This window comes from Pundamilia nyererei, unplaced genomic scaffold (genome assembly GCF_000239375.1).
Source record: "Pundamilia nyererei isolate P.nyererei 1_Seehausen unplaced genomic scaffold, PunNye1.0 scaffold00015, whole genome shotgun sequence".
Taxonomy (NCBI): Eukaryota; Metazoa; Chordata; class Actinopteri; order Cichliformes; family Cichlidae; genus Pundamilia; species Pundamilia nyererei.
Window position 1 is genome coordinate 1,976,136 of NW_005187416.1, and position 20,946 is coordinate 1,997,081.

The window sequence follows — 20,946 nt, forward strand, 5'->3', positions numbered from 1 at the left end:
GATGGCAGTGCGCGTGTAGTTAAAATAATTATATATGTATACAATATACAAAAGCTACTCTAACATTCAACGACAAAAAATTAGGTTCAAGGGGGGGACGAACGAAGGTTGGTCACATATATACATTCACACCTTCATACGATGAAAGGGGGGGGGTATATTTGACTGATTAGCATTGACAAAAAAAAAAAAAGGGGGGGGCGTGGTTTAATAACAAAATACACACCAGATATGATCAGAAAGAACCAATAACTTATCAAATACATCCCTCACATGAAGCAGTAGCTCATGTTAGCGCAGCACAAAGCCTAAAAACCAAAAATCCACCTGTAGCTCCTCTAAAGCTCCTCCTGCAACAAACGGGCCATAAAGGGTTAATTAGTGAACTTGAAAGAGCTTTAAAAATGCCCACAGGTGGATTTGACTGAAAATATCATGTTTAGGAAATTAAACATAGATTGTTTTAAAAGTATTAACGAACAAAAACCTCTAAATTAGTGCCGCACCACGACTGCCCCGGCTTTCGTCGATTGTAACGTTGGAAGCATGTTTGTTAACGTTAAAAAACATCTGGTGCTAAAAGCTGCTGTGAAAGGTCAGCGTGCCAGCTGGTTAATTAAAGCAGACTAACAAGCTAAACCCGCTTTCTTGTAGCTCATCGCGCCGTGTTTGTGCAGAGCTAAACGGCCGCGTCTATCATCTCATCTAACCCTGCCCGGTGAAGTGCGTTTCAATCAACATATGATTGCATTTCTTTAAAAAGCCATAAAATGATAAACAGATGTCCAGAACTTGGTGCCAATTATGGAATGATTTGTTTTGTTTTTTTTAAAGTTATTCAGCTTTCAAACAGACTAACTTTTTCCCCAGTTTCAGAGCCGAAAGTGATCAAAACCAAAACTGAAAATAGGACAACGGTAACGACAACCGGGGGGACGACGGTGCTTCGGCGGGTCAACTGGTTATTTCCAGACAAATGAGGAATGATATGTTGGTGGACTTATTGGCTGCAGGATCCCATGGGGACAGCGTCACACTGGAGGTGTGGGGTCCAGGCTTCCAGGTGACATGAGAAAAACGGATATGGAGGAGGAGTTGTTGGCATGGGAGGGAATAATAAAGTTAAGCAATATAAAAATACAATACCACCAAAAAAAAAAAAAAAAAAAAAAAAAAAAAAAAAAAAGAAAAAAAAAACCAAACAAACAGTACACCACTTTTGTTTTTACAATTGTTCATTATTGCAGACGTAGTCCACGAGGTCTGTGACTCCTAACAGATCGTCTTCGTCATCGTCCTGTGCCGCAATGTCCTGCCCCACCAGCCCGTTTGGTGCTATGGCAGCAGCCGGTGTGGCACTGATGCTTTTGGGCGGCTCCAGATGTGGGATAATGCCTGGAGCGGTGATGGTAGCGATGGTGGCAGCGGGCCGGTTGATGATACCCTCGAGGCTCTTTATGGGGCTTTGCCCGTTGGCGGGCGGCAGCTCTACCAGGCCGCAGTCCAATGCATTTGTTCCCTTTGACTCCTCCTCTGCTTTCTTATCCTTCGGCTTCTCCTCCTGCTGCTCCTCGTCATCGTCGTCATCCGAGTCGATGCGGTTCACTCGTTTACGGATGGGTCGATCCTCCTCGGAAGATTCGTCCGAGTCCTCGTCGGAGTCGTCATCTTCCGACGCTCTCCTGCGTTTTAGCGCTAGGCGTCTGCGTCGCTGCCGGGAATCTTCCTCCGATGAGATTCTATTCGACCTCCAATCCCTCGAATCTTCCTCGGAGTCTCTGGAGAAACTCGCTGGGAAGAGAAAACAAGAGTCACATTTAGTCTTGCTGTCATCAATCATGTTCACGTCAACATTGCCTCATTTACGCGTTTTGTTTTTCAATCAGTTAAAACTCAGCAACTTAAAACTGATGCAAATAATGAAATAAGACTGTGTGTGTGTGTGTGTGTGTGTGTGTGTCAGTCAAACAGTCAGAATTTAAATAAAATCAATTGAGGAAGAGTTTGAAACAGCTTCATCTCTAAAAGACGGCATTAAACCAACACTTCTCTGCTGTCGCTGTCCATGGTGCTGAAAGTGAATGCACTTTGTCAGGGTTAAAAATGAAGTTTCTCACATGACATCAAGAGCTCATTGCTTGACAGTTGTCTGCCATCTCACAGGGTGAAATTGGATGCGAAGACTGTTTTGCACCGAAAAAAGCACCAACAATTGCTTTGGTTTCTAGGAGATTGCTGGGGTTGCCTGCAGTTTTTAAACACCTCACCCATAAAAGGTTGTTCACCAAATCAACAATGAGGCCACATAGGAGTTTCAAATTGATACTATTAAAAAACTAAACTACCAAAAATCTTGGATGAGTTAAAATCTCAGAGAGGTCAGAGGTCAACTTAAAAAAAAAAGAAAGAAAAAGACTTTTTAAAATTGATACCATAGGTGTGGCTACAAGGAGACTGAGGTATACTACTGCTGGTCACCAGTAAAAGCTCGCCTTCGCAGTAAAAGTTATGCAACTTTCTCAGTTTATGATTTGGGTCATACTTTTGAGTTTCACTACAGCTCAGAGAGCAGCTCCGTTTGTAAGTCCATCACCTCTACTAACAGTAAATGTGCAAGCAACCAAAGCAATTGCACAGAAGTTTTCCCTCGTGAATGGCAGGTGTGCCGGATGGTCATGAACCAGTCTCTAAGCTGGTGTGATTTATGTGGTGACTCTGGTCTTAACTATTTTAAGATCAAAGAGATGTCATGGGTACAGGAGGGAGTTAATAAAGCTTAGATACTGCAATCTGCTGAATATTATCAAAACTGGATGAAAAAGTTCTTTTTTAGAAAGACACCAAACTTTTGTATTTGTTTTAAAGGATTTGTTATTAATACAGACCCAATGAGTTTGAAAGTTTGATTTTTATTCTTACCTTTAACTGTAAGTCACAAAATATTTTAAGATAAATTAGTGGAAACCAAAGTTGCTCTCCACACTTTTAACTCATCTGATTAATTACTAATCTAAATAGATTAATCAATCACTCAAGTGTTTCTGACTGACCGTCGCTGTCGGAGCTTTCCTGCTGACGTCTGGGTTTCGTTTTGGCCCGGTTGGTTTCGGCCTGAGAGCCTTCAGACTCGGATGTCTCGCAGTAGTTAACCTGCTTCTTCTGGCTTCGCCTCGACCGCCGGCGGCTCATATCCAGATCACTGTCGCTGTACTCACTGGAGCCTTCGGTCACTGCACAGAAACGCACAAAAAACAACAAAGAAGCGGTTAAAAATCAGAGGATGACCTGCAGCAGGAATATTCTTAGAAACAAATTTTAAATGACATTGTGCTCAGACATTTAAACTGTAATTCTGACTTGCTTGTGTACCCCGACACATTCCCTTTTTAACCTGCTCTGTTTCTGTAGTTCATCCTAAGGAGGCTCACCATCAAGAGCAGGGTTAATGCTGGGTCTCTTTCCTGTACCAGCACTTGTCTTTTCTCTTAACTTTCTTTGCAGTTTTGTGTACTAGTTACTAGTTGAGCTTATCATTAGTCTTGTTTATAGTTTTACCGGGGGCTCCAACCTCAAATATTTGTGTTAGGTCTCTGCGAGTAATTTCTGGGTTTAAGTACTGTAATAGCAGCGTTTCAGAAGCGATCTAAGGTCTGAAGCTTCTGGTTATAAGCCAAGATGCTCTGGTTGGATGGCTGGAAACTGTGGGGCAGACAACTCAACTACAACTTGCACCTTTTAACCTGTAGTAATCTCTTTATTTCAGGTTTTAGAGAATAAGTAAAAAGAGTATAACGTAAAACAGATATACCTATTTCATCCTCATCGTCCTCATCATCCGTCTCGTCCTCCTCATCATCCGAGTACCCTCTCGGTCGCCGCCGCTTTCTGGAGCTCCGTCTGCATGTCAGCAGTCTGCTCCGCGAAGACTTTCGATGCCTACCGCTACCGTTGCTGCCAAAGTCGCTGTTGTTGGAGTCGGCCTCCGATTCAGCTTCCGTGTCGTTGTCCGTCACAACAAACTCTTCTTCTGAGCTGCATCCGAGCAAACAAGCGAACGCAGAGAGAGTTCAGCGTCTGGTGAACAAAACTGACAGATTTCTGAGAATGGAAACCAAAAGTCAAACTGTACCTTTCACTGAGGCGAAACTCTTCCTCGCTCTCCTCCTCGTCCACGGTGCTGTCGCTGTCCAGGTCGTTGAGTCGCCGGCGTTTTTTCCTGCGCTGGCTGGCGCTGGGTCGCGGCGGCTGGCCGTTCTCCTTGCCCTCCTCGGCTTGTAGGATGGTAGAAATATCCTTCCCTCTGTGCCCTGTGATGTTGGCCATATCTTTACCCCGACCCGCTCCTGCAAAAACACCTCAGTTATATTAAAAACTTCACATCTTTCACATTTGAACCGCTTCTTGTGTAAATATGACAAGTTGCTACATTCTTCTGCATTACAAACAAGACGGATACAACATGTTAAATGAGCTTCAGATTTTGGGTTGATCTTCAGAGCCAGAAATATTTTCAGCAAAGTACACAGTACAGTTTCTTCTCCTCCTACCTCCACCCTCTGCTTCTTTGATGTCTTCTTCGATAGCCTCCTCGATGGCCTCGTCAAACTCATCAAATCTGCAAAGTTTACATCAACACAGACAAGAATATTTTTTGCTGCCTGGAGAATTTAAATGCGTCTCTGCCAATAATAACACAATCACCTGTCCAACTGCCGACTGACTCCAAGGGTGTTTCCACACCTGCAGCGTTTAGTCCGTTTAAATCAAACTGTGGTTTGGCAATCGCACTCAGGTGCTGACCAAAACAACCGCACGGAGAGTTTTTAGAGGGGGTGGGATTAATGCAGTTTCAAATGAAGTCAACACAATTGTTTATGGTGCAAACCTGATCCGACTGCGATCATCAGTACATTACAAGTTTGAGTTAAAAAAAAAGAAAAAAAAAAAAAAAACTACTACAGAGCTGCAAAGGTCTTTACAGGCTAGCAACGAGCTTTGAAATGAACCTAAATTCTCCGTTTTCTTGAGTATCCCAGAACACAGCACCTTCCTGTTCCTGTTTACTTTTGTTGGTCGAGCCCAGACACTCCTGGCCAATAAGCAGACTGAACATTAACGTAGAATTTTCTCTGTGTGAAAACAAACCAAATCAAAGGAAAAAGCTAGAAGTTTACAAACTTTGGGCCAGAGTAAACCGACTATAGGTGTGAAAACACCCTAAATGGCTCACAGCAAAAGAGATGTGATAACATTTATCTCACACAGATGCACATTCAGCAACCCCCATGTCGACCAGGGTCTGTTTTCAGTAAACAAAACCTTTTACGATTTTTTATTTTCTAGATACTGGAAATAATAGGTAATCTTTTTATGATTTATTTAGGGTAAAAAAAAAAACAAAACAAACAAAACAAACCCCCCCCAAAGAAAACATCTGGCAGGCAGATGTAACTCCCCACACTGTGGCAGATCGAGCTTATCCAACAAACCCAGGCCATCAACTGTTTGTGGAGTAGGCAAGATTTTCTTATAATGACTACGGCTCTATAGAAATTATATATTATCCGTGATTGGCTACTAGCTACAAACACTGATGTCATCAACATCAACTGATATGGACTGGTTGCCTGAACATGCAGCAAAATAGTATGTCTCGTACCTGTAGCTGATTGTTTTCTTCGCCCTCGTTGACCTCCGACCCCAGCTCTTACTCTTCTTTGTTTCTTTCTTCTCTTTGATAATGATCTCTGGTTTTTCCTCCTCGACCTCAACCTGGAAAGAGTTCAGCGTCACTTACATTCACAAACATCAGCAGCAGTCAATGTTTTTTCTGTTTTTATTTAAGACTCCATGACCTCACTAAGTACTCACAGAGGGCGCGATGATGTTCTCGACACTGATTCCAACATAAATCAGACGCTCTTTCCTGGAGAAGAAAAACACAGTAAGATGATCACACAAAAAAGTTAATCCGAGTGTCCTCTGTTTGTCAAATAGTGCAAACTTGTAAAAGCTTTGCAGTGCTTAGTTAAAGAGCTGCAATTTCAGAGTAAAAGCTGGAAAACACATCTACAGAAAGTGGACAGAATTTTCATAACACTGAGATCTTTTCCAGCACAGGAAATAAAATGGTTTTTGGGAGTCCTGCACCTTCAAGGCAACACCATGGGTGTGCACTATTCTTGTGCACAGCTGTATAATACCACCAGGGGGCAGTGTCAAAAATGTACAGAGAAACATGCCTGTGGGATATTCTTGTTTTAGCTTTAAATGTTAAAACCAATAAAAAAATTTTACTCTGCAGCAGCTCTGTGACATTTTTGTGAATTGCTTTCCCTTTATGGTGAACTCTACTGCTGCTTACTTCCTGTCAAGCCCACTTATCAACCAACCAATCACCATTTGACTTACAAATGATTCCTGTCACGTTACGTCACTGTAGGTAAAAAGTAAGTTCACAAAATCCTTCTTCCTCAACTGAACGGGAAACCACCGCAACAAGCTCCAAATGAAGCCAGGTGAAAAACTAACAGTTAACAGGTGCAGGCTTTTTTTTTCTTGCTTTCTGGAAAGACCTGTTACACCACTGCTGAAGTCCAGAGATATTTCAAACCAGAGAGTGGAAATAGAACAAAAATTGATTACATTCTACTTTCAAATTGTATTGTATTTATATTTGTCCATCTCCACTCAATTCTGTGGGAAGATGCTGTTGCTACGTCTGTGCCACAGCGGAAACGCAGACCGTCTAAAGGACTGTTTACCTTCCTTAAAAATATGTATGTAATGTGGAATGGTTCAAAGTCATACCCAAACTGGGAACCACTGGCTTCAAAGTAAAACAAACGGTTAAATTCAACAGCAGCTGAAACACAAACTGTCTCACCTCCTCTCAGCCCGCTCCTTCTTCTTCAAAGCAGCGTCGAGGTTTTGGAGCTGCTCTTCGAGTTTGTCGCAGAGCTGCTTCTACAGAGGGGGGGCGAGTGATACATTTGAACTTTAGTTAATCCAGTAGCTCTCAAACTGCACTTCAGCGTCATGATATCAAACACCACACAAGTTTTAAAGCCATCATTAAGACTTCTTAAAAAAACCCTGAAAAACAGCATCAGTGGACTCTTGTTGCATTATTTTAATCTACGTTAAAAACACATTTACTTGTGGTTTACGCTGCCTTTTTCCTCCCGGTCGTTGACGCCCCACAGATGTAGAAACACTGAGCTAACTATACATTTAATTTTGAGTGCACTGACTGGTACGTACATGCTGACAGGGTGGACAGAACCACTCTCCATCGGGGATGATCATGAGCGGAGGCCTCAGACAGGCTGTGTGGTAGCCGCTGTCACACGAATCGCACAGCAGGATCTGAGAAAGAGATACAGGCAGATCGTAACACAACAAAAGCATTTCTCTCAACAAAGAAAGAAGAGTGCAAAGTTAGCACAACCCATAGAATCAAACTACAGTAATGAGGAAATAAATCAGTGGCTGTTTTTTCCTGCTTGCCAAAAAGTGACGTTGATGCTACTCTATGTGAGATCACTGTCGGTTAGGAGGCGTTTTTCTGCTTCAGACTTTAACCAAAAACTCCCCAGCTGCCCTAGTTTCCTCTCACATTTGTACTGACATTAAATGTTGGGATACATTTACATCTTTAAAAAAAAAAAAAAAAAAAAAAAAAAGCGTTGTTCTGCCTTCTCCCCACTAGGAGGAGCCTCAGGACTTGTTTCTTTTCCAACCTCACGGCTAAAAACTGCCCCCTGATTCAATAACACCCTTAAAGTCTCATTGTTAAAACCTTTCTGGATAATATTCCAGTCTCTCCTTGCTGTTATAATTTGAGTCTCTTTTCAATATAAATATATGCAGGTGAGATTTTACAGATGTTACCCACCAGCTCTGGGTGATTTGAAAGACCGCAGTGTTTGCAAGGGTCGTCATTGGGAGGTAGATCTTCGTCGGATGAGGTCGAGGAGTCCGAGCTTCGTCTTTCTCGGTTACGGTTCCGCCTCTTTCTTGTACGCTCAACCTTGTAGTCTTCATCGCTGTCGTCTTCCTCCTCGCTCTCGTCTTCTTCGCTGGACTCCTCGTTGCTGTTTTCGTCCTCGTCTTCCTCGTCTTTCTTTCTGCGGCGCGTCCGAGTGTTGGACCACCGAACCCTTCGCCTCTTTCTCGCCTAAAACAAGCAGTAATGAAAATGTTAACGGAGGAAAAATAGAGCTGTGCAATCTGGAAAATGACCAGTCTGTACATAAAAGATGGACAAAGCCATGGCTGCAGTACCTTAAGCCTCCATTCTTTCTGGTGGCCAGCAGAGGGCGACTCCACTGGCTGCAAAAAAAGGTTATTCCCAAGTTTAAGGACTGCAGGACCTTCATGGCCCACCAGGTAGAAACCACTACTACAGAAATCTACAGGAAAGACATTTCAAGTCTTAATATTTTTTCTTATGGTCATCAATTTAAATTCCCCAATAAAAGTCAGAAAGGCTGATGAAGCAGGTTACACCTTAGGGTGGGCTTAACTCCTGACTATCATGAGTGTCCCTCAGTTTCTCATTCACCTCTAAGTTTCAGATGTTGAATAATGTCACAGTGTCTATGTCCATCTTTTGTATACAGTGCATGGAATGAATGCATGGTCTTACCTTGGGTTTGGTTTGGCCTTCCTGATCCGTCTTTTTCGCTCTTGGCTTCTTCTTAACGACCTTCACCACCTCCTCTTCCTTGTCCTCCTCGTCTTCACACTTTTCCTTCTCACCCTTCTCCTCGTCGCGCTTCTGAGGCGCATGCGACTTCTCCTGCTTCTTGTCCTGGATCTCTACTGCCTTTGGCGTCGGCCTAGAGATCCTCGGTGATCTTCGCAGGGATCTCCCCACGTTTGTGTCGGACTCTGAGTCCCCCTGTCGCTCCTGTCGCTGGAGCTCAACTTTCCTTCGGTTGACTGGGCGCTTGTTTTTCCGGCAGACATCCTCCTCCTGAACATCTGCTGGAGCTTCACTGCCATTCGCCACATCTGTTTTCGCTTGAGAGTCCACATCCTCGCTTTTGCCCTTACTCTCCTCAGTTTTTGAGAGTTCATCTGCTGTGGAGTCCTCTTTGCAGTTTGAAAGCTTTTCTTTATCAGTGTCCTTTTCACTTTCCCTGTCAGCATCCTTTTTATTATCTGATGATGGATGCTCTGCCTCGATTGCGCTGGGGTTTTTCTCAGAATCCTTCTCTTGTTCAGTCTCAGGTTTTTCATCTGAGGTATCCGTCTTCTCAACAGGGCTGGGCGTTTTATCCTGCCCTTCAGATGGCTGCTCTGCTGGCTTTTGTGCGACAGAGTTCATCTCAGCTTTGTCATCTTTTTGTGGTTTTGTCACATCGAGTTTTGCGCCCTGTGCCTCTGCAGCCACAGGCCCAGACACAGAGTCGCTTATCTTGGAAGCATCACGTACCGTACCATCTTCACAGTTGACAGTTTTCTTTATGTCTTCTGGCTTTTCCGTCTTCGTCTCACAGACTGTGGGAGCCATCTCTGCATCTTTGATGCCATCGTGCTTCTCTGCAGCTTTACATGAGTCTGACTTGTCGACCTTTTCGATAACAGGCTGGTCCACGCTCTCCTTAGTGTTGGCTGTTTCCTCCGCTTTCTCACTTGTTTTTTTAGTGACAGACTTTGATTCCGAGGTTTCAGAGTCTACAGATTTCTCTGGTGTGTCTGCAGATTGTGTCTCTGTTGTCTTACAGCTTTCAGGCTTCTGTTCCAGAGCAAAGCTATCAGTTTTCTCTACATTACCCTCAGATGATCCAGTCTCTTTAGAGTCACTCGTATCTGTTTGCTTGTGCGTTATACTTTCGGGCGCCTCGGCTTCTTTAGTCTGACTCGACTCGGACGTGTCCATGTCTGTGCAGTCTAGCTTTTCCTCTGATTTTTTTGAAACTTTTGATTCGGCTTCTTTGGATTTGACTTCGTGATTTAAGTTTAGGTTCCCTGACTCATCAGCAGTTAATATTTTATGACTTTCCTTTAATGTTGTCTTGTTCACCTTACAAGACTCCTCTGTGTCTGCTGGTTTGGATTCTTTCATTTCTTCGTGATTAGAGGATTTCTCTGCTGCATTATTTATCTCTTTAGATAAAGGTGTCTGTTCTGTCGGGGGCAGCGAAGACTCGCATGTTTCCCTTTTTTCCGTTTCCTTTTCATCTTGAGTTTTCTTCTCCAAATCCGCTTGGTGTGAGGCGACTCCCTGTGGCTCGTCCTTTTTGTCCTTTTTAACCTCCTCGTCGGTGGTCGGAGCGTCGTTCTCTTTAATGTCGACAGATTTCTCTACAGCTTCTGTTACTCGCTCTGGTGACCCTTTTTCTGATTGGGTAACTTCACCATTAATATGATCATTTATACTCAACGCTTTCTTTGCTTGGTCAGGAGTCGAGTTGTCTTTTGCAGCCTCCTTCAGATTAGAAAGAGATGGATTTTGCACTATAACGGCATTATTTTTATCCAAGTCTTCACTGAACTTCATTCCCCTTTTTTTCAAAGGGATCTTGGCCTGCTGGTCATTCTTCATGGCTTGCTGCATTTCCTCTGCACTGGACTTCTTCGGTTCCTCCCCTTTTTCCTCCTTTACTGATGTACACAACGTCTCAGAGGCCGGTGTTTGTTCACTTGAGTTAGATTTAGTGTCCACAACTTCCATCAGCTCTTCTTTGATGTTCTGGGCTTTTTTACTGACATTTTCTGAGTCGAGCTCTGCCTCCGCTTTACCTTCAATGACACCATTTAGTGCAGATTTTGCTTCTGAATTTTCAGATTTCGTGTTCTGAGTTACTTTTTCAATGCTCTCCGGCTTTGGAGAGACTGACTTGGTGGAGTCTTTGCTGTCTTCATCTGATGTATCTTCAGTCTTTCTGGTCTCACCTGTAACAAAATAAATACAATAAAAGAGAACAAAAAGATTAAATGGCTACTAGGAGCTCTGATGTACTGAAATACTCAAAGTAAGTAGAATAATGTCGATTAATATGAGGTTTCTTTTGACAGAGTTCATGCACATTTTTCAGGGTCAAATTCAAGCACTTTTAAAAAAACTTTTAAGGTCCATTTTCAAGCTTTTCCAGCACATTAAAAAAAAGAATGCATGTTTCACTTTGCATCACCTCAGTAAGACCATGTAAAAATTAAAACAAATCATCTTAAGTCGAGTTAAATGAACTTTCTTGCACCACACACACACAAAAAAAATAAATTAATTAATTAATTAAAAAAAAAAAAAAAAAGGAAATGGTTGCTTTATATGCATATAGTGTAACTCAAAAAACACATTTCTCTTAAAAATTACGATGTGCAACGCGAACAAATCAACTTGTTAGAGATATTCATCTGCACTTGGGGAAAAAAAACAACCACCCCACAAAACAAGAAAACTGCCCCAAACACCACAATAATACACAGCAAGGCTAAATTAAGTCTTCTCATCAGATATTGATGCTTCTTTCCTATATGACACAAAAATAGGAAACAGATGTTTGTTTGTTTTTAACTAGTTAAGCACCCACGCCCCCAAAAATGGGGGCAAAGGGGAGGAGATCGTGTTTAATCGGTTATAACAAGAGGTCAAAAGTCCTGACATAAGTAGTGTCCGCAGAAACCTCTGAATCTCAGCTAAAAGCTCGTGTAAACCATTTCTACAACCACCAAACAAAGCAAAGACACCAAACAGTTAAAAGAGCAGCTACGTCACCATGAATCTGTGGACAGGTAATATCCATATTTTGATTTATGATTTTCTGGAGTTAAATGTGAACCAAAGTATATTTTCAAAGGTGTTATATGCTTTAAAATACTTTTAAATAAATTAGGTGAGTGAAATAAAAAAAACAAAATTTTTCTATGTTTGAGTCACAGTAACTTATTTACACCTCTGATGACATCTCACAAGTGTTAGTTGTATTTTGATACCCAGACTGTTTACACAGAGTTTGTTATAGCAGAGAAATACTTCATTTATTTTGGTCATTTCATTTCCAAGCAGAAAGCTCAGAAAACTCCTGGGAGCCTAAGAGGTTAAAGTTAATTCCCAATAAAACTAACTGAGATGTTTGACTACATTGCTGTCTGTATTATTGTTAAAGTCCTAAATGATCATTTTAAAGTGTTTGTGCTAATAACATCATGTACAGTGAGACAGGCAGAAAGAACAGCACTGACTGGGAGAGGCTTTGAACAGATGACATACTCAGTTCAATTCAACATATAAGACTTTGCACAAAAAAAGCCTGGAGCCTATCCCAGCTACCACAGGCGAGAGGCAGGGTACACCCTGGACAGGCCAGTCTGTCGCAGGGCTAAATTATTTTACTGCATTAAATCCTTGTGGAGTATAAGATTTCCTTGTTTACATTTATACTTGTCATCCAAGTTATGAAAACAAGAAAACTGCTTATGTCTAAACTAGCAAGATGCCAAACCCTGAGGTGCTCCCAGTTCATTCATTAGTGTTAGACAAGGTGCTCAGTACTGCTGTATGAGTGTGTGTGTGTGGCTGGATGAATAAGACTTGTAGTAAAAGCTTTGAGTGATTAATTAAAGTAAGTGCCAGTCTGTTTATCATTTACTATAAATAAAGCTTTACTCTGGTTGTGACACCTCTTTTCTGCCTCTACAGTCTGAAGCAATATTTCAAGCCATCACATCATTTGGAATTTCATTAAATTTCTTTATCATTGTGCACATGTGAAATGTATCAACATAGATAATCTAGTGTTAAAGACACAATGGTGTCAGTAGATTGCACATTAAAGTCAACAGAGTTTTGTTTTCTGACTTCTCCCATTTAAGCACATAATCCCAACTACGGTGGCCACTGTAGGACAAAGAACTCTGGCTTCAATTAATCTAAGTGCGAGTAGACTGGTGTCCTCATCCATTTACTCTGTGGGACGTAAAACTATGTGAAAATCCAATACAAGTCAAGTAGTCAGCAGAACTCACTTCTGACAGCGATACTGAGGTGAGTTGTTGAGATTATCCTGAACTTCTGTTGGTACGCGCTGCTGTTTTTGCCATTGTTAGCCTCGGTTAGCTGCTGTTAGCCACTGGATCTAACATTGCTGGAATCAGATACTTAGCAAATAAAGTGTAAGGTGCGATTTATAGGACACTCCAGCCTGACATTAGCTGACATAACGTTAGCATTTAACCAGTTGCTGTTTGTTGTTTAACCACCTCATTGTCAAACGACCAGAGACGGGAGGCTCACAGGTCTAATCTGCTGATAGCTGTGACAATATCAGGAATAAGCGAGCATGTTTTGTTTTAAAGCCCTGATTTCAGTTCAGGAGATGAGTTTGAGCTTTTACTCAGATGCTGGCCTCCTTCTCAGGTGATAATACATATCTATGCTTACGAGTTTTCTTCCTCTTCACCTTTGGTGTACTACGCATGTGGCCAGTCTCTAGTAACAAACATAAAACGTTAACAGCAAAACAGCCACTGTATTCAAGATGGCACGTCAAGATGGTGGCCTCCACAAACCATACTTTTAGTAGATTAATTCCAAATTTATATATTTATATAGATAATGATGATGATAAAATTATATAGATAATAAGACACACCTATGAAGGAGAAAAGTATATACACCAGCATTAAATTAGAAACAAGTGCACATGGACACCACGCCATCAAGCCTCTGTCAGTGCGCCCCAGGGTGGCTGTGGCTACAATGTAGCTTGCCATCACCAGTGTGTGAATGGATGGATGACTGAATGTGTAAAGCGCTCTGGGGTCCTTAGGGACTAGTAAAGCGCTAAACAAACAAACAAACAAACAAACAAACAAACAAGGGGGGGGGGGAGCTGCTAAGGGGGTATGAAAATTATGATCCAACTGGCACAAGAGAGGTCACCTGAAGTGTGATAATCACTGCTCTGAGCGTGAGCTATGCCAGCAGCTCATGTTGATCAAAGATATTATTATTCAAATATTCAGGTGTAGGTTCTTAATGAAGTCTAAACATTTCTGCAACAATCTGAACTAAAAATGCAATCCAGAGAAAATTGTAACTGCTGGTTTTTATACTGAAAAACTCTTTTACCTTCAGGCTTCGTTTCCTGTTCTTTTTTCAACAGCGCAGGATCAATCTGCGTCTTCAGCAGAGCCACAACCTCGGCCAAATCGTTTCTATCTCTGCAAGGAGAGAGACGAACACACATTTAAAAACATAAAAACGTTTATTTCACACCTGCAGGACGTTTCTGTTCGTTTTACCTGACGATGCACTTCCACGATGACCCGTCCAAGTCATCCTGCTCCTCCACATAAACGCGCACGTTGTTGTCCTGGTCCAGTTGAAACCAGTACATCTGTCCGTCTTTGTCCCGGCCGATTGGCTGCAGGCGCATTTTATCTGGGTCCTCATCGTTGATGGCGGTTTTGAACTTGACGTTGTCGTCAAACTGACACTCACACAAATACTGCAGAAAAAAGAAAGGCCCAATAAAGGAAAGTTTATTCAAACACAAACAAAGTCAAACTACCTCATAGAAGCACAGAATTATATTTTTAAAAGATTTTAGAGCAGAAACTTGAATATTCGTGGTTCAGCTGAAGGTGCAAAACCTCAGCCTGTGTGAAAGGGGAAAATACACCATTATTTAACATTTACATGGACTGAATCACTTAAGTTACGTTGACAGTTTGATACTGCGTCACTATGTATTAACCCAACCAGGTCTTATAAAGGCTACCACGCTTCTACTTCGGGGTCACTTCATTCGCTCAGGGACTTCTTACAGAAAGTTTGACTATGTGGCCACAGTCTGCATTCTGCCCCAACCAGAACCTTCAACAGGTGGAGAACTGGTGAAGCTACACTGGGAAGAACCAGTACTTCGACTCGAGCTAGACAAAAGGCAATCTTTTTTAGCTGCTTCCTCCCACCCCTGGTTTATTTTACAAAGCAACAAGTGGAGATTAAGTTAAAATACATGTTTGCCTACATCTTTAAATCTGACTTCTTGAGAACTTTGCTCTATTTGCAGCTGTCCCACTCGTCTATGTTTGGGTGATACCTGCAGCATGTACACAGGTGTGTAAAAGCGGGCCAGTGGAGGAGAAAACGTTCATTTATAATATCTAATAGGGGAGAGGAAACCGGACGGCCATCCTGACATCCACCAACAACAAAAAACTCACTTTAAGTATCCCCGTCTTGCACTCCACCGTCAACTCCTTGTATCCTTTTTGCTCGAGTTCCCACGCCCAGGTTGTGTTGAACTCCTGACATACCTGCAAGGGAAACAAGTAACACAACAAAGTGGCATTAAAATACATCACATGCTTAACCTTTATTTTCAGAAAAAAGTCAAACTGGAGACATTAGTCAATTAATAGAGGGTACACAGTTACTTCTTGAGTACAAAAAGTAAAAAATAAATAAGAGCCTCTGTTTAGATGACTTAAAGTGTCATGTTTCTGAGACAGTAGAAAAAAAAAAGATATTTCAGGCTCTCAAGTCTTAATATAACAATGGTTACATTTTTTGGTCAGAGAAATAAACACAAAGCAAGAGTGAGAGGCTGAGGTTGGCCAGTCAAAACTGTGTTACTTCTATTTTGATTATTTAAAACATAAATTTTACATATAAACACACACTGCCATAATGTGTGTCATGCCCATTTCTTTTATTTCACAGTGTTTTTGTGCTTATGTGTTTTTGCATGTTTGTGTTTAACTGTTCTTTATTGTTATAGCAAACAATAACAGAGGCGACCACCTTAGAGCATCACATGCTGGTTTACTGGGACCATTTGTCTCCTCTCCCTCATTTTTTCTTAATTGTTAACCGTCCCTGTACTTTTTTTTTTTTTTTTTAATCTACTAAAAAACATTATCTTAAAAGCAGACCCGGGCATTGTACATCCTGTGGGGCACATTCGGCCTTTTGGCTGTCCCTGACCAGCCAGTGTGAAATTAGGATTCAAAGATAAGTATCCATCAAAGAATGGCTTACTGTTTTTTGCAGTTTTGTGGGAAAGGACAACACATTTTTACTGCTTTGATTTTGAAGGTGACTGATCATTTATTTTTACATTCTCATGTGTGAGTAAGCAAATGCAGCATCACTGTAAATACACTAATAAAAGTTTTTTTTAATCAACAACACTGACTTTTGAAGTCGGAGGTCAAGCTGTGAGTTTAGTCTGTGGACAGCAGACTGGTGGGTTTAAGGACTGCAGTTTCAATCACCATTATGAGACTAAACACCCAGAAATACAAGAAGTTTTCAGAAGAAGCATTTGAGAATGTGTCCAATCCAGCTGAACCATAACGAGACTGATTGAGGTGAGGACACTGCAGGAAATCTGGAGCTCCAGTTTAAAAACAAAAACAGACTATTGTGACTTTTTTCTCCTTGACTGTGGATGAGAGTTGTGCTGTCTGTCTACACAGGATAGTTTCTCATCTTTCTATATGTGGTAAGCAACAGTCTTAAGATCACAGAGGAACTGGCAGCAGTGCACTCAGTGAAAGGGACTGTGACTTCTTCACAGAGGTAAACGGTTGCTTGGAAGGGCTATGGCTGAAATGGGACAAACTGGCAGGTGTTCCAGCCAATGGCTGCTCAAATCTGACAGGAAAAATGTTTGGCCTTCTGAAGTGGATGTAATATAAAGAGAAATAAATGAAACCATAAATGAAACTGGTATCTTTGTATCTGGTAGACAGCAGGTGCCGAAAACTTTCTACACATAAGGAGACCTTCTCAAAAGATGTTGGTTCTCTTTGAATTTGCCTTCATATGTGAACAATCGTTCTCAGTAATGAAGTTTAATCCAGACACAGATGGTCTCTCAGTCACAGTCACCTGCCCACATTTACACCTCAGACACTGCACCTGACTTTAAAGCACTTGTTAAAGCCAAAAAAAAAAACAACAAAAAAAAACAACAACTCAATTTTCTCTCAATTAACAAGAAGAAAACAAAACAAAAAAACTGAATACCTGCAGAAGATGTAATTGGAGCAAAAATAGCAACAGCACTTTGCATAATTTATAATATAACATATTTATAATTTTGCAAAAACATGCACATTTTGTTCTCAGTTGTTGATTAAATTATGACTTTACTATGCCTGCTTCACATTTTCATTGTCTAACAGTGACATCTACATCTCACTAACATTGAGCACCTTATTGGTGTGGGCTCCACAACAGCCACAGTTTCTCCTGCGGCCCCTTGCAAAAATTACGAGCCCACCCTGCTACCCTGATGCTACCTGCTGACATCACCCCCTGAGTACCTTTTTCTACTCTGAGCGCAGGGATTACTGCCGTTTATTCATGCAAACAGCTTCGGCTCCTAGAGTGGTTACTGCAGGATGGGTCTCTCTGATAAAACAAACCTGTCCATCAGATTATTAAACTGGATTTTATTTTCCAAATTTGTCAACCTAGTCCCAGTTTAGTAGATCCCAAAGTTGATATGCTGCAACGTTAAAGTTTTTTTTTTTTAAAATAACCAGATGATCTCTATAAAACCAGACATCTGCTTAACCATGTGGGAAGCATTTTCTATTAAAAAGCACGTTTTTGGAAAGCTGTTTGTTTAAAAAAAAAAAAAAAAAAAAGGCGGGGGGTTGGATGTGTGTCTAATCTTAATGGCTGTGAAAGTACAGAAAGAAAATGGTCTGAAAGAACATTTCAGCTTCCTGAAAGAAGCCCTTTTAGGTACTCTGGATGGAGTAGGAGCTGTCTGAATATGGCGCTATTTATTTTAAATGTTAAATAAATATTCTAGATTGTCCTGTGCCAAAACACTGTGGCGGTACTTCTTTTTCTTTTGTGCTGCGTGTCAACCGCTTACCTTGACGAGATACTTCTCCCATCTGTCTGCAGACACCGATTTGCCGATCTTCCTCAGCAACTTAACGTGAAGATCAACCAGCAGCTTTGGAACTGCGGAAACAATAAAACAGAGAAACCCGTTAGCGTCCGAAAGGCATTTTAGGTGTGATGCTACAACTGTTGAGGAGAGTGTAAAACAGCCGTAAAGCAAGTAAACCTGTCCGGTAACAGCATCAGCTGCTGTGACTGGAGATGAAATTTATTGCATCGTGGGAAAAGCTGATCAAAAAAAAACAAAAAACAAAAACCCAGAGTGCAGACAAAAACAGCCAGGCAACAATGTATGCAATGTCTATGTAACGCCATTGGGCTTTTCATGCTAAATATGGCCCTTTTGACAATTTCTAACATGTGAAAGCAGAAGAAAAAACCCTGATTCTTGTATGTTTTTCTTACTGAACTTCTGCCCATTTTATTGATATTAACTTCATCTTTTCATCTTCGTTTACATTTTTTAAAAGCTCACATTTAATTAATTAAATACATTTTATTTTATAACATTATTTTGCAATCAAAGTGTTTCCCCTCTGTAATATTTACATCAAACCAAGTCTGAGAGATGCTCGCTCTGATTGATGCTCATGAAGAGTTTTAATTGACAACAAAAGAATCATTTATCAGAGCATTTGCAGCAAACCATCTAACCCAAAAACAAAGCAAAAAGCCTTTGACTTAACATAAAATGTAGGACGAAGTCAAAAATGCGCAGATAAATAGGATTAATATTTGACATACTTCATTTTCATCTCCTACTTTCTTTATAGGGGTCACCACAGGAGCCTAACTGCCTCCATCTCACCTAATCCTTAGCATCCTCACTAACCACACTGAACATCTGCACATCCTCCTTCACTGCATCAGTGAACCTTCTCTGTGGTCTTCCTGTTTAATTCCTGCCTGGAAACTCCATCTTCCACATCCTTCGTCAAGTATATCCACTATCCCTTCTGTGCACATATCCAAACCATCTCAGGTGTGCCTCTCCTCTGATGTACTCATTCCTAATCCTGCCCATCCTGCTCACTTTTCGCACCTTCAGCTTTGCTTCCTGTCTTTCTGTTAGTGCATAGATCATAGCACGTCTCACTACCGCCTTGTAAACATTCTCTTTCACTCTTGCTGTTATCCTTCGCTGTGCGGGAGTCAGTGTCAACACATTACAGAGCCTTATTTATCTTTGTTTTTCCCATAAAACAAGTTTATTCTTTACACATGCCCGCCTTTTGCTGTTTACCAACATGCACTGGAAGGCCTCTAGGATAAATACAAATACACGCTGTATCCTTATAACAACATATATTGTTCCCTCGATTTGAAAAAGTATATACTTTTTAAGTATATATATTTTTAAAAAGTGTAATTTTAATCAAATAAAAGCACTGAGCTTGAAACTGTTAATAATTAATGGGAATATCGAACGTAGAAAAAATGTGTCCGTGGTGTCCTTTTAAAACACACGAGGTGATGGCACATGCTAATTAATACACACTCAATCAGGAACACTTTCAGATGAGGACGCGCATGCGCTAATCGACGCAACGGGATAAGAAAAACAGTCAAGTCGACCACAATTAGCAGCGGGAGCGGAAGAAGAAAACAATTTTTAATTACCGTGAAATTCTTAAACACAGTTTTCTATGATGTGGTTATCGCTAAGAGTTTGGAAACAATAAAAGTCACAGTTAATTTAATTTCACATCAAAATCGCGTATATAGTTCCGCAGTAACCAGCAAAACTATTGCGTTTCTAAGGCTTTAAGTTATTTTATTTTGAAAGCGCCTACGCATTTGTCCTCTGTTTTTGTGTGGCTTGACGGTAGCTGCGCGAAGCACCACAAGGCAAAATATTTTAAGTGTAAATAAAGTGCACAAATCCGTGCTCGTTTCACACACTGACACCTTCGGAGACCACTTAATTGAACCCACGCCGCGCTGCGTGAGCTATCTCCACGTTCACCGCCTCGCGAGCACTGTCACGGCCGCATGTTTGTGTGCGTGTTGTGTTGTTTTACGTTACAACGGCAGATAAAGGCTGCTTGGAAAAAAATTAAGCCCAATTCAAAAGCTAAAAAAGTGACAGAAAACCTCGAATAATTCGGCCCGTTTGCAGCTGAATAACGATCAGAATGAGCACAGACGTGTTTTCCACCTCGAATGGCAGCTTCAGGGCGGAGTTAAGTTATATTTAAGTGAAGGAGAATGTTAAAAAACCAACACAATAACACACAGCCAGCTAACATTAGCTGCTACGTGCTAGCTCGCTACCATTATCATTAATGCAGCGGTGAAGTCTCTCCTCCTCCTCCTCCCCGTGAGCAGCGGGACCTTTTACTACCCTACCTGAGGATGTGTCCTGCAGATACCTCTCCAGCTGAGGAAAGGTGAGCTCCGGCAAGTCCAACAACGCTCCGTAGCGCTCAAGAAAAGAGCAAATCACAGCGTAATTTGGACACAAACCGGGGAAAGAACTCGCCGTTGCCGCCGAAGCAGCCATCTTTTCCACACCAGTGCAAGCCAGCCGGAATTAAATGCATGAGTTCCGAATGTTACCAAAATAAGACGCTGGGATTGTAACCTGTCCTGAAAAGACAGCTTTTTCCGTCTGCATTAATATTTATTTATTTACAGTTGCACTTCCTCTGTGTCAAATCAGAAAAAAGTTGCTTGAATTGCATTGGCTATTTAACATATGCCATTTATGCAACAGAATCACGTATTTAAAGGTGTACATCAGATTATTAATGGTTAATTCTACAGTTGCAGAACATTTGTATCCCACCCGTAAATTTGAAAACAGTCCATGCACAGAAAAATAAAAACATACATTTTAAAAAAAATTATACTCGTCCAGAGACAAAATGCAAACCTATTTTTTTAAGTTGTTCCAAAATATGATTTAAAATACAAAAAAGTTCTTGAGGACTCCCAAAAGTTGTAGGCCAAATATATCATTTTTCTATAAGTTATTCCTTTTTACATTTGTTTTTTGATATTTGTTTCTTATAAGTGTGCTAACATGCAAAATAATCATTAATGCTTTTTTAAACTCA

At 41.1% G+C, this 20,946-nt stretch overlaps 1 protein-coding gene across 1 annotated transcript; it reads right to left on the bottom strand.

Annotated features, from left to right (window-relative positions):
• Nucleotides 1-1,186: 1,186 nt before the first annotated feature.
• rsf1b.1 (remodeling and spacing factor 1b, tandem duplicate 1) lies at nucleotides 1,187-20,401 on the bottom strand. Its single transcript, XM_005725389.1, has 16 exons — nucleotides 20,237-20,401; nucleotides 17,856-17,947; nucleotides 15,184-15,276; nucleotides 14,257-14,462; nucleotides 14,084-14,175; nucleotides 8,651-10,905; nucleotides 7,898-8,179; nucleotides 7,264-7,368; nucleotides 6,887-6,966; nucleotides 5,872-5,926; nucleotides 5,660-5,772; nucleotides 4,548-4,615; nucleotides 4,130-4,343; nucleotides 3,809-4,032; nucleotides 3,051-3,230; nucleotides 1,187-1,791 (listed from the first exon to the last, which is right to left on the bottom strand). Exons 1-16 carry the CDS (start codon nucleotides 20,388-20,390, stop codon nucleotides 1,226-1,228), a joined length of 4,779 nt encoding a protein of 1,592 aa, XP_005725446.1. The 5' UTR covers nucleotides 20,391-20,401; the 3' UTR covers nucleotides 1,187-1,225.
• Nucleotides 20,402-20,946: the final 545 nt, after the last annotated feature.